We start from the raw sequence: 14202 nt of genomic DNA on the forward strand, positions 1-14202 counted from the left end.
GAGACAAGGAGAAGGTCTTTATAATCATCAACACTCCCAGGATACAACAACTGGAACCCCTTGTTGATGATGTACACAATGCCTTGCTCTATTTTCTGAAGCTGCTTAGAACAAAGGAGAGCAGTAAATGCCAATTGGGTTCCAGTTTTCCTACTATAAGATTAGCAATGTACCTGCCCACAGAGTTGCTGGTTTTGTCCACATACAACCCTATGTAAGGACTCCCAAATATCCTCTGTAACTGGCAAAATTACCTCCTATATCTAAGTAGTTTTTCTTTAATGTAGATGTTGAAAGTATGTGTTGTTGGTGTATTTCTGTAAACAAATCTCTGAAAACATGACTATGCACAGAATTCCAGGGAATATTTTCAGCAACTAGGGCTCTAAACATATGAGCATAGAAACTACTGTGGATTGTGGGAGGTATACTTTGTGTGAGCAGAGTCTGTCCAGTGTTACTTTTCATGGTTGATTTTGCTTTGTGACTAGCACTATCAGCATGCTCTTGTGAAATCTAAAACACAATAATGTGATGAAAATTAGACTAAGATAAGGAATAGCTAATGAATAAAATTTGTAATTTTGAATTTTTTCATTTAAACCACTACTACTCTAAAGTTAATTAAGAACAAGAACACTCCAGGCCTCGAAAGGTCTTGGCTTTCATTTACAGCTGCTGCGCAGCTCTAGGCTTGCAGATATTAGATAGCCGTGTGGTCAGCATGTCACATCCCTCAAGTGTATTGCCGTGCCTCTTAGACCGCTCCTCATTGTAGCTTCCCAATTGCCCTCACGCAGCTGGGTCAACGCCTTTCCATACCATATATTTTTCTAAATTACTGTCGGTACTGGTATCTAGGGAAAGCTGCACTGGTATCGTTAACCTTACATTAGGTGGCTGGGAATAGTCATTCATCATTATATTTTTCACTTGTGCCAGATAAATGTGTAGAATTTCATTTCCTAGCACATACCAAATAATCGGTTACAGTATAAAACACGACTGTTACCAATGTTGATCCTATTTTTTCCTTGACATATTGGTTGAACTTCGGCATGTCTACAAAAAATGAATGTAAATAATAAAATGATTATGTTTGTACGCCTAGAAGTAAATTGGCAACGACCGTGTCTGTAATGCAACCAAAATGTAGGCTGTTTATTAAATGCAAACCCTTAGGTGGCTGATTTTCTTATAAATGTTTACACAGAGATAGCCTAGTCACAATAACAAGGCATTCTCTTGATCACAAGCTACAAATAACAAGCACCAAGCAGCACGGACGATGCGGTGATTGTGATCACGTCACGACTAAAAATCACTGATATCAGAAAATCACATTATCAAATCACGCTGTGATTCACAAATCACGGTATCGCTCATCACTACTGTCCACATTTGATGATTTTCAGACCCTTGAAGACGCCCAGCTTTATGTGCCTGTGTGAGCAATGGCCTCTCGCGAGGTGACAGTCTCAAAATGTTCATTGTATCCAGTTCCCATCACAATGTTCTTTCGCTGACAGGTTAGGATAGACCTTCATTCACCGACTACAGCAATTCCTGTCGGCTTTGGAAGCGATTTTGATTCACAAGCCACGAAACACGCCTCTGGTCCCTCTCAGTCAGGATATTTTTCCGACCACAATTCTGACGTTGTGTTTCGTGGCCACATGTTGTACACCGCTGCATGTAGACATGTTGAACAGTCCGCTGCGAAACACCAACAAATCCAGCAACTTCATGGCCAAACACGATTGCCGATTTTTGCCATTCTGTCACATCGTTACATTTATGCTGAAAGTCAACTCAAGAGCTGAGGAAAAGTATCCTTCCGCGTGTGAGCACGTCCCATGTTCCCCTTCCCGTCTCTATTCTCCTTCTCCACCACAACCGGCTGATTACTAATGTCGTGCATCTATCTGACAAATATTTCATTCTCAAATAGTGTAGCATAAAAAGAAATTACTTCCTTTCACATCGCTGTACTTTGATTACATACCATACCTATTTATTCCTTTATTGATCATGTAAAACACACAGATTACGGGCGAATACCGAGGCAAGAGAAGCAAGGTGTATTTTTATTTCATAATGCAGTTTGAGTGAGGCACATGGGGACTTGCAACGAAAAGTAAGTATACGATTCCGCTCTTGTGCAACGACTGTCACTGGCCGTTTCTCACAGTTCAACAAGCTAAAAAACCACCCGTGAGTGGGATTGCAAAATAAAGTGTTTTCAGGAATGTTGTAAATATTGTAGTCTCATCATTCAGAAGGTAAAAAAACACTCATGATCCCCTCATGACAACATTTCTGCAGATAGAGGGCAGTTACAAATATAAAGTACAAATTATTATTATTATTGTTATTTTGAGTACGCTAAGGATCCTATACCTGTACTGTGTTAAGGCCCTTCCTGTTTTACTTACGGCAAGCGCATACTTCGAACTGAGCTGACACGTAGGCCTACTGACGAACACCCAAACGAACGAACATTTTCTGTCACATAAACCTGGCATGCAGCTTAGCTGAGTTACGTTTTGTCTCACTTTCCTTATCGCCTTGATTGCTTGTCTGCATAATTCAGACACTTTCTTTAAACCAAATTTTCAGCGACTTATGGGAGAAGTATCATCAGAAACCCTCACAACATATGTAAACAACCACAGGACAGTCTATACGATATGATACCACAAGACACGATACGAATTCTTTAAATTCCGCACCAGCCGTGTAGACACTGTACGTAGAAATGCCAGTCAGCTGCATGGATTTTTTTTCACTACTTTTTCCACAGTCCACAGTGGATTCTCATCTTGTAGGCCACCTAAACATTCAGAACAATTTGTTTAGACTTCCTACTTAATTCCCCCCACACTTTTATTAGCTTTAAAGTATTTCACTTGTGACTCAAGCGTCACAGCATCATCCACGTGTTGCTCACAGCGGGCAGCCATTATGAATACTGAGCATGCTATTGCAGCCAGTACTGAAAACAGTTTTCTTGGATCAATCTTCATTGTCGTAAATATTATGTGAACTAAACAGTAATGGAATGAATTCGAACAAAGTACACAGTGCAATAAGATATCAAGCTCATGTTAAATAATTATTTATTTTGCTACATACACCACCAAGAACAATAACTATTCACAGCTATCTACGTATGAAATATAAGAGTTGGTAATGAACCTGAATAATATACAACTTGCAAAATTTTTCCATTTTTTTACAGGGCAAAAATTTTTAAGTAGTTAAGTCTGTTCACCAGAATATCTAACCAAACTGAGGAAGCTCATGACTGCAGCAACAAGCAAAAAACATAGGAACTATTTACAGCTGCGCAAGCCTCTTCATTGACCAGAAGTCTGGCTAGCATCAAAGGGCCCACTTAGGTCTTGAGTTGACTCTCAGTATACCCATGTTGACGTACACTGTCTGCTTGAAACATCAATGTCTCACTGATTGCTACTACCTTATGCTCATGTAGAGGCAGTGCACGTGCAGTTGAGCACAGGGCTCATTCACTGCGCCATCTGTATAGGCTTAATGATCCATCTTTGCGTGCACAGTAGGGTGATAAATTTTTTTGTCTGGTGAGTTTATCTAGGCAAGGCTATGGAAGACTGAGTCTCATAATTAGGTAGCTTCACATTGTCCTCTAATTTTCGTCTTTTCTTCTGTTACTAACCTCTTCTTTCTCTGCTTTCATTATTTGCCTTCTTTCTCGAAGAAGGTGGGTCAAATATAAATGGGAATTTGAATGTACCATTGCTGTTAATAATAATTTTCAGGTGGAGCTTTGCCAGGATGTTGGTGGGGGTGTCTGCAGAAGGAGTTTGCATGTGCAAATGACGGTGGATAGCTGGGGAAGAAACACTATTGCAGACTTGAGTGTATGAGCAGGCTAAAAAATTTGTGGCAGGAAGAGAAGCTGTGGAAAATGAACCTTATGAAAGGAGACCGCGGACAAGCATCACTGCAGACAACATTGTTGCCATTTGTGACATTATTGGTGAAGATCAGCAAATACAAATTTCGCAAATTGTTTTTGCTGTAGGAATAAGTTACGGAAGTGTTCAAACCATCATCCGAGATGAACTCTATTTCAGAAAATTGTCTGCCGGGTGGGTACCTCGTCTCCTCCCCCAGGAACAAAAAACTTTATAGACATGATACTGTATAGGCTTTTGGGCTTATGCCATGTCAAGAAAATAAGGTGAATTTCACCTTATTTTCGAAGTACGGACCGTGAAAGCATCATTGGCAAACAACTTTATGCCAGGAAGTTTGTTAGGGACTCCTGCTTCGCTACTAGGAGGAAGGAGAGGATTTTTTGCATCGTATTGTGACTTATGATGAAACTTGGGTGCATCATTACACCCCAGAGTCAAAGCAAGCAAGCAAGCAAGCATGGAGTGGCAGGAAAGAGACGAAGCAAGTCTGGTCATGGCCGAAACATGCCCATCTGCTGGAAAGGTGCTTGCAGATGTTTTCTGGGACTCCGCGGGCATTTTGTTGTTGGATTTCCTTCACGAACAAAGAACTTTAATGCAGCCTATTACTGTCACATTTTGGATGAAGCAAAAGCTGCATATCGCAACAAGCGACGCTGGCAACTGATCCAAAACATCATTCTTCTCCATGACATTGCAAGACTGCATACTGCTGCTTTAACACTGGAAAAACTTGAGGAAATTCACTGGGCCCCTCTGGAACACTCTCCATACGGTCCAGATTTTTGCCCTGCAACTATTATTTGTTTGGACCACTCAAACAAGACCTAGGAGGACAGTAGTTTGATGATGATGCAAATGTAGAAGAGTTTGTGTGCGACTGGCTCCTCACACGTCCCTCTTCTTTCTATCAGGATGGCATCACAAACATACCAATCCAGTGGAGGAAATGTGTATTGAAGGCAGGACACTATGTAGAAAATTGATCTCTATATCTATGTTTTTGGTTGATGCAATAAATTTAAAAGAACAATTCCCATTTATATTTGATTTGCCCTTATATCACCTCTTCTTAACTCTTGCCAAACCTCTTTACTATCACCTTTAAAAATTCCATGGAATAAAATTGTTTTTTGTGAATATTTTCAAACAGCATGTTTGTTAATTCCCATGATGCAGAAGAAGGTAGAGCAATTGAGATAGCCCAACAACTGCTTAACGATAATCAAGTGGAGGAAAATTAGTTTATATGAAGTTAAATTTCATCTGTTTACAATTTACCACCCATCTTAAAGAAAGGAGCATTAAATTGGAAAATTCTATCTTTGGTTAAGAATGTTCAAGATAAATTAAATGATGTGACTAAAGAACCAGAGAAACAAGGAAATGCCATTTGGTCCTTGTTTCAATGACGGTGAAATCCTGACATTCACCTCCCCGCGATAGAGAGGGGGCAACGACTGCATATAAAATTATTTTTTTATATGCAGGCGGCTAACGAATGAAGGGACCGATTATCTCCCGGTATAAGGAGATCCCCTATATCAAGTGCCATCAATCTCTTTGAGAGTGGATGAGCGGGTATGGGTAAGGGCACTCTATTGTCCTGGGGACAAGAAATTGTTCCCAAAGGCGGAGGAACCAGTTTGGTCAATGGCATTAGGATGCAGAAGGCAACGGGAAACCACTGCATTAAAGATCCTGAGAGATATTCCAATAAATCCACATGGCATGGCTGCAACGTCAAGATCGGAGCTGGCTGTGTGGATCGTCTACCTCCGTTTGGAGAAGACGTCTTAAGAAGAAGAAGAAGAAGAAGAAGTGATATTGGCAAAAAGGTCTCAAGGTAAATGAGAAAATTGTTAGACAAAAATCCAGCATACAAATCATTGTGTATGATAGTTAAAGTACTTTCAGCGGATAATTTTTATAACAGTGCATTGCAAGAGACACTGAGGCCCATTGATGTGTCACTATTCAAGTATGTTACTGCTGTCATTGCAGAAGTGGAAAGAAGCTTCTCAATGTACAGCGTCCTCACCAAAAACCTCCGTTCCTTCCTTTGAATGTACACCTTCATTTACTGTAATGGAGTGGATAGCAGTTGATTCAAGGTAGAATTTCTCACTCTTTTTTTTTTTTTTTAAATAAGGATTTGTTTGAAGTCATTTTAAAACATTTTTTGGTCATTTTCTCAAGTTTTTGGGAGCATTGTATAGATAAATTTTGGGATATCTTTAAGTAATCAAAATCCTTGCCCTGATAATTAGATAATGTAGCCTAGTGTGCATCCCATCTCACCCAGAACCAAGTTTAGAGGAATTCTGTTAAACCGTTTTCCCATCACAAACAGAATGACAGGTAGACAGCAAAAATTGAACTAAACCTATTTTCAACCTTTGTACCCTGATCTGAGAAAAGGACAAAGTAGGGGACAAAAATGTGAAGTACAGACAAGCTTATAATTTTGTTCATATCTATTATGGCAGTTGCCCAGATGAAAACTTTAGTTGCATGTATACTTTTACCCTTCACAGTCTTTCGTATCAGATCATAAATCATAAGATATACTACAAGATAAAATTATCTTTATAATTATTTAAAATTATAACTATGTTTTTCCATCTTTGAATCTCATGTTCATCATAAGGGATTTTTTTGAAGCACTTTTTTATATTGATGACATTTGTAAGTTCTTTTTTTAACGAACTGTGTTATCCAGTAGAGAATATTTTAAAAATATATGCTCTCTAATCCAGATGTATATTATTAAAACAGATCTCTGCCCAGTCAGCTCTTGAGCTTCCCAGAGGAGCTTGTTGCTACACAGCTGGGATCATTGCTACTGGCTCGAGTTGTTCTGTTAGATGGCACAGCTCAAGAACATTTACTACCTCAGCTTCTTTGTGCCAGAAATGGTGAGTCCTCTATCAAATCTGTGTTTAATGCATAATTTAACATTATACAATTAAGGATCCTGTAAGTAAAAGAATGTTAACTTCTTTAAGAGACATCGGCAAATACAAAGACATTTAAGATTGCAACATTTAATGAAAACACAAGGAAACCAAAAAGATAAAAATTGTTATATGTAGGTGTAAGCAGCATATGCACAAATATTTTTATATATCTATTGTGATTAATACTAACCCTCTTAATACTATGCCAATTTACATTGGCTATGCTAAGAACGCATGGTGTAGTCAGCTCAGGAGCAATCCAGCTACCATATGTGACAGTACAATTAGAAATAGGAAAGGATTTCCACCTATCAGTACTTACTTATTGCAGTTATTATGCTACAGTACCGGTTTCGACCCCCTACATAGGGTCATCTTCAGCTGAACAATCCATTCACATCTATATCATGAAGCTATGATTAAGATTACATTGTCTAGGGAATGCCATATCATAACAAACATTTGGTCACATCCAAATGGGGCATGTCGAAACGAGAACTGGCGTGTATGTCACTATGTGTGACAATGCAATTGTATGTCTATAATGATATGTTTTAGGTCTTAAAATTAGTTTATAAAACACATCTCTACTTAAAACTAATGTATATAAAAGATAAAAGATAAATACAATATAATTATGTAAGAACACTTCTTGCACATGAATGTTCGTGTCTTGCGTGTTGTTCAGTTCATTGGTTGAATTCTGTGTACAAGTCTTATTTACATAGTTGTACACTTGGTTGCTGTTTCTGGAGTTTAAATGATATGATTTGCTTGTAAAATTGTCACGTTGTATGTATAAAAGATTTTGTCTTCATGCATATACATAGAATAAAATACTTTCCAATTTTAAAAAAGGGTGCAAGACGTATGGATAGAATTAGGCTAATGTATATTCAGCTCTGCTGTGTGTTGAATCTTGTAGCTTTGTTAAAATTGAATCATGTTGTCTTACGACGTCCGTAAAATTTGAGTGGCATTGGGTTCAAAGTAGTGGCTCCTTTCCCATTTGTAGCTGTGCAGTGATGTTATATTATTGTTATTGGTGTGGCTGAGTTGTGTTTGATATGCAAGCTTGTTGTGTCCTACTCCATTTTCTTCTTGGGCTCATATTAGCTGCTGTGAGGGGAAGGGAAGGAGGGGGTAGGGAGAGTTGCTGTTGTAGGGGTAGGGGTGGAGCTAGGTGTGTTGTTTGATGTTGCTCTGTCGCGTGTCATGTTCTGTTTATTGATTATCTTATGCGATATTACAGTATAAGAGCATTTTTATTATAACTCAGGCCATTTTAGAATTAGCTTTACCAAACTTTGTATACACATAAATAGGTGCCAGAAGAATGTTTTCCACCAGTATGAAAAGATAATATTTAATATTTATCAAATTCTGAAAATACAAAATTTGAAAATTTTGTCATGTTGTAAGGAACATTCACTCAAAAACTGTCTTTGCTATGAACTTGAACTTTTGTATATAGACAGTAAGAAAGCAGTTGAAAAGTTCTCTCAAACAGAATTAGTCAGAATGTTTTTGTTTTATAAATTATATTTTCAATTCTAGAAAAAAATATTGACCCTTTTTATAGGTATATATAAATGCATAATTTCTTTCCAAATTTATTTAGGAAAAAACTGTCCAATGGTATTGTAGACCTAGTTATTTGAAATAACTGTACCAAATTTCAGTAGAATAGCCCTATTAGTTTAGGAGAAAATGTTCCGTATATGTTGCAATATGTAATTTACGGGAAATGAAGAAAGAAAATTTGAAATGTTATTTACCAGAAACAAACAACTAATGCTGGCCATAACCATATTCCTCTTCTTCTTGAGACTCTTCTAAATCTCTCCTTTTCACCTGTTTCGTTTGCCTGGACTCTTTGATGAGCATTTCTCCTGATAGTTCTGAAGCAGCAATGCGTTGGTCGTCTATCTTTCCCAGAATTGTCCGCGTGTAAGCACCAGCATCAAAACCAAGCCTTTCAAGGACCTTGATTCTTCTGTTATTTCCATCATTGAACACCAAACATGCATCATATGGAGCAATTTTAACAACATCAGAAGCAGCAAATGTTGTTTATGGACACCTTTTCCATATTAACTGGTTGTAACTCTCATTCGCGTTTTGAGTTTTACCATGGATGCATTTTTTTAACAGATCTTGGTGTGCTAGAATCTGGAATGTGGGCTTGATGACATTTATTACAGCTTCAGGAAGATGGTGTTTATGTTTATGTGATCTTCCTTCTGCCTGTGCCTGTTTATATTTGCACCAGGTTATGCTGCAAAGAGTATGTATTGCATGTTCGTCAGTAGAGAGCTTGTGAAAAAATATTGCCCACACTGCTTTTTGCATGGCTTGGACATCTCTAACATTGTCTCATGGCCTTTCCATAGTAAACCTGCAGACTGTGTATGTCTTTATCTGTGAGCCTGTGTAAGCCTCCAAGTGGTTTCCCATCTTCAAGCTTTTTGCCTTTCAGTTCACGCTTTAATTTCAGCAGTCTACCACCCATCCTTTTCTGAATATGCCCTACACACTCAAGTTTCTTGATTGGAGCATCTGAACCATAAGGTTCACTTTCAAATACAGATTTAAAAGAAGAGGAATCTCCATCTCCTAAATACCTTGTGTATCTTACATTGTGAAGTGTCTGGCTGTGATGAAAAATTACTTTCATACCAGCAGGTTTCCATTCCACCACTCATACCTGAATGGTTTCGGACAGTGAAGGGAGGTGTGGCCACGCTTCATCCAAGTACCATCACATGAAACAGCCAGATCAGTAGCAGGACAATCATTACCTACAAGTTCCCTGTTCAAGATAACTACTTCTCTAGCAGCATCAGCCATATTCTCTTTACTTTCTATTTCTAGAGCACCAAGAATGTGATTGTTGAGGGTAGTGAACCTGCTTGATGGTGGTGGCATGTTCATCAAACCAAAAAACAAATTTGTGCCTTCCCTCCCCACCCCAATGCATCTCATGGCATAGCATAACCTCAAATTTGCTTCAAAAACCTTGTTGTGTGAGATAGATGTAAAAAATGGTATATCATTCTGACAGTTCTCCCAAAATAGATGTAAATTGCATACTACACCGATATTGTCTTCACTGTTAAAAATTAAATAACTGGAAAGGAGATTCAACCTATTCAATACTCAAAAGAAAGAAACGTAGCAATCACATTTCTATTTAAATGGGACCGGTTTCGACCTTAGTCTAGGTCATCATCAGCCATAAAAAACATGTAAAATGTTTATGAATGTTGGAGGTCAGTTTTTCACTCTGTTAGGCACAAAGACACGACATCACATTCTGTTCTGCACAAAGTCACAACATTAACAATCAACTTGCGAAGATCAAAAAGGCTTGAATTCGCAGACGAACAGATCTGTAGAAGAAAGCCGCCAGCTCCCGGTGACTACGCGGCACACTCAAGGTCACGCGCTGCGACCAAACACCAAAGTAGAGTGGAGAACGTTTCGAAGGTCCAGAACCTGTCACGGCTGCGGGAAGCCAAGTACGTATATAAAAATATACGATGCCAATTAGTATAACCGAATGAGCACCCGTACTCCAGCTAAGATCTTGGTAAACAGTTGACTTGAAAAAACAATTGTAGAGAGAAGAAAAAAATGTAGTAAAAAGCGCAATATTGGAAAACAAATGAAAACTTATATGCACAGTGCGCTATTTAAAAAAAAAAAAAAAATTTTAGGTTATGATTGAAGTAGTCGAAGTTGGCGCAAGACAAAAATTTTTGAAAGAGGAGAATAAATTAAACGAGGAAGAGTGATAGTGAAATAAGAGAAAGAATAAAAGAAATTGAAGTTAGATGGTAATGAGGAAAGATAAGATAGGGAAATGAAGGAGGGGTAGTTTAAGGTGGGTTAGGAGGGTGGGTTATTGGAGGTAGAAAATGTGGGTGGGAACTATGTAAGACATGGAAAATAGAATTGGGGTTTTGGAATTTGGAATTTTTGAGAAGAAGAATTAGGAAGTCAAAAAGGATATTGGGTTTTTCAGAAATGTCGTTTAAATTGAAATTAGGGTTGAAGTACTGGTCAAGGTGGATAAAGCAATTTTCAGTAATGTTTAAGAGGGGGCCTTTGTTAATGATTTTAAGTATGTTTATGTCATTGTCAATACTGGTGAAACTATGTTTGGAGTCTTGTATGTGCTGTCCTATGGCAGAGAATCTGTTGTATTTAATGGCGTTGACATGTTCAGAGTACCTGATATTGAAGTTGCGGCCAGTTTGTCCGACTAAGGTCGAAACCGGTCCCATTTAAATAGAAATGTGATTGCTACGTTTCTTTCTTTTGAGTATTGAATAGGTTGAACCTTCTTTCCAGTTATTTAATTTTTAACATCAATAATTTCAATACGGAACAATGAAATTTTTATCTTTAAATTGTCTTCACTGTCAAAGAGTTTCAGTGATGTTTTTCCACAAACAGCACATGCATAAAAAGAAGATATAACACTGCTCAGAATTCCTAAATCTATAAATCTGTAACCACTAGTTGCTTTACGTCCCGTGCTGTCTTCTGAGGATATACGAGATCCAAGTTTCTTCTTTGATGCACTACCATTGTTCACAGGTGAATTTTCAGAATCATGAGTTGGTTCCTGGCACACGACGTTTGTATTTTCCTTTCGAATTTGTAAAATGCGGGCCTTCTTCACTTTTCTAAAACCTCGGTGACTAAATCTGGGCATTATAAAAGGCGAAAAAACCCACAAAAGTAATAAAACTCACTCATTTACGCCGCTCACTTGAGAAATTGGTTTATAATCTAGCAACAACAACAATTTGCAACTTTGTTTACAGCGGAAGTGGGCTATGCACATGCGGCAATACAGCGGAAGTTGTCACAGCCTTCTTGATCGCGCAGTATGAATTGTCTCAACTTATGCCCGTCCAAATGGACAAAATATTTCAGTTTATATCATGATGACTACCACGAAGGGGGCGTGGCCTTATGCATCTTGAAACAAAATATTACTTTTGACACACTTGTAGGCTGAATATCATCACGAAACTTTGGGAATATATTGTCAACCTATCTAACTAAATAATAACACTGTTTTCAAAAAATCGCATTTTTGACCCAATATCGCATACAGGTAACAGTTTTTTAGGGTGGGGATAACTGTATTGAAGATGATGTTAGTTTTTTCTTTAATTTCATTTATGTTGTAATTTGGATTGGTATACTGATCTAGGGTGATGTAAAATTTTTCTGTTATGTTGAGCAGGGGGCCCTTGGGGTTTATGTTCAGGATTTGCATGTCATTCTCGATGTTTGTGAAACTGTGTTTATAGTCTTCGACATGTTGGCCTATTAAGGAAAAATGATTGTGTTTTACCGCATTTATGTGTTGTTTATATCGGGTTAGAAAGTTTCTACCGGTGCGTCCGACATAGCTTGTCTCACAGTTATTGCATTTGATACGGTATACCCCTGAGTGGTTGTATTTGTTGTTGCTGTTGATTGTCCTGACGTGTATGATGTTGGTACTGTTGTGTGTAGTTTTAAATGCTATTCTTAAGTTATGTTTTTTTTAAACATTAGTTATGGGGTATATGTGTACATTATTGAAGGTGAAAAGTGCGTAATCTTTCTTGGATTTGTCTGCTTTTGTTAATTTGGTTTTGGGTTGGGATTTTATTTTGTGAATGATTTTGTTGATCATTTCTTTCTTGTATCCATTGTTTCTAACTATGTCATGGATTAGTTGTAATTCTTTGTTTGAATCTTCTTTTGTTACCAGTATATTGAATGCTCTGTGTATCATGCTGTAGTAAGCTGCTCTTTTGTGTGTGTTGGGGTGAACAGAATCTATTTTGATTGTATTTGAGGTATGCGTGGGTTTTCTAAATGTTTTGTAAGAAAGGTGGTCTTCATGTCTGGTTATCGTTATGTCCAAGTAGTTCAGAGTGCGATTGTTTTCAGTTTCTGTGGTAAATTTTATATGGGGATCTATTGTGTTGAGTTTATCTAATATATCGGTTTCATCTGTGGACCTATTGTCGATGATGATGAAAATGTCATCAACAAATCTACACCAGAAAAATATATTGGCTATTTTACTAATTGATGGTCAATGGTCAATGTAAATTTCGGTGAGTATACCAGAGGCGGGAGATCCCGTCGGTAAGCCTTGTTGCTGATAAATAATATCATGAAATTTAAAGTAGTTGTTACTAATGGCAAAATTAAGTAATTTAATGAACTCTTCTATTTCTAAAGTGCTTAGAGTGCTGTGACTTTTTAGATTGGATTCAATGATTTCTATTGTTCGTTTTGCGGGAATGTTGGGGTACATGTTTATTATGTCAAATGATGTGAGAATGTGGTATTGTTCAATCTTTAATCCTTTAGTTCTATTACAAAAATCTATTGAATTCCGTACTGTTTTATTAGCTGAGAATACGTAGTGCTTTGTGAGGAATCTTTGAATAAATTGCGAGAGTTTATAGGTTGGGCTTGCTCTATAGTTAATAATAGGTCTCATTGGTATGTGTTCTTTATATATTTTGGGATAAGCTTTAGCAGTTGGTATTTGAGGATTCATTACTATAAGTTTAGAGGATTCTACTTCAGTTAAAAGAAAGTGTGTATTTTTTAATAGGGCTTTGAAGTTTCTTTGTATATTATTAGTTGAATCTTTACGTTTGATGAGGAAAGTGTTATCTTGAAAACATTCTTTAGTTTTCGATATGTATTGGTCTTTGTCGATGATAACTGTAGTGTTGCCTTTGTCGGCTTTCGTTATAAGTAGATTATTCTGTTTTATTTTATCTTTGAGTTTGTTTATGTGCGTTTTATTGGCCGAGTTATTGTTTTGGAAGTTACTGTGAATTTTGTCGATATATTGTGGGAGCCTATTTTTAATATCATGTCTGACTTCATCTCGTAGCTCGTGGGATTTTCTGTATGGCGTTTTCTATTTCGGTGATGGTGGTTGTGATGTTCTGGAAGGCACACCATACAAACTTGTAATACGCCAAAAAAAAAAATTTGGCTGAAAGAAGAAATAAAGTTTTTATACCGTAAAAAACAACATCTCGACAACAAACTATACCAATTACATTTAAAAGCATACAATGGGCTACCACACAGCTACTGGAATGATTTTCAACATATCACGACAGAAAAAATAAAAAAACTTAGCCACTAACAAACAGAATACACTAAGTAAGAAATTAGAAGCACTTAAACAACGATCCGAACCAAATCCACAAACCGAAATTCCGAACACGAACTCTCCA

The 14202-nt window shown here is 37.4% G+C and overlaps 1 protein-coding gene across 1 annotated transcript in view; it reads left to right on the forward strand.

Moving 5' to 3' along the window:
- Nucleotides 1–14202, forward strand: part of LOC136858167 (protein-associating with the carboxyl-terminal domain of ezrin) — a 200696-nt gene that overhangs the window by 95980 nt on the left and 90514 nt on the right. The window contains exon 6 of the mRNA XM_067137518.2: nucleotides 6741–6880. Coding sequence (XP_066993619.1) covers nucleotides 6741–6880 — 140 coding nt within the window. The remainder of the gene's footprint in view (nucleotides 1–6740; nucleotides 6881–14202) is intronic.

The sequence above is a fragment of the Anabrus simplex genome, chromosome 1 (assembly GCF_040414725.1).
Source record: "Anabrus simplex isolate iqAnaSimp1 chromosome 1, ASM4041472v1, whole genome shotgun sequence".
Taxonomy (NCBI): domain Eukaryota; kingdom Metazoa; phylum Arthropoda; class Insecta; order Orthoptera; family Tettigoniidae; genus Anabrus; species Anabrus simplex.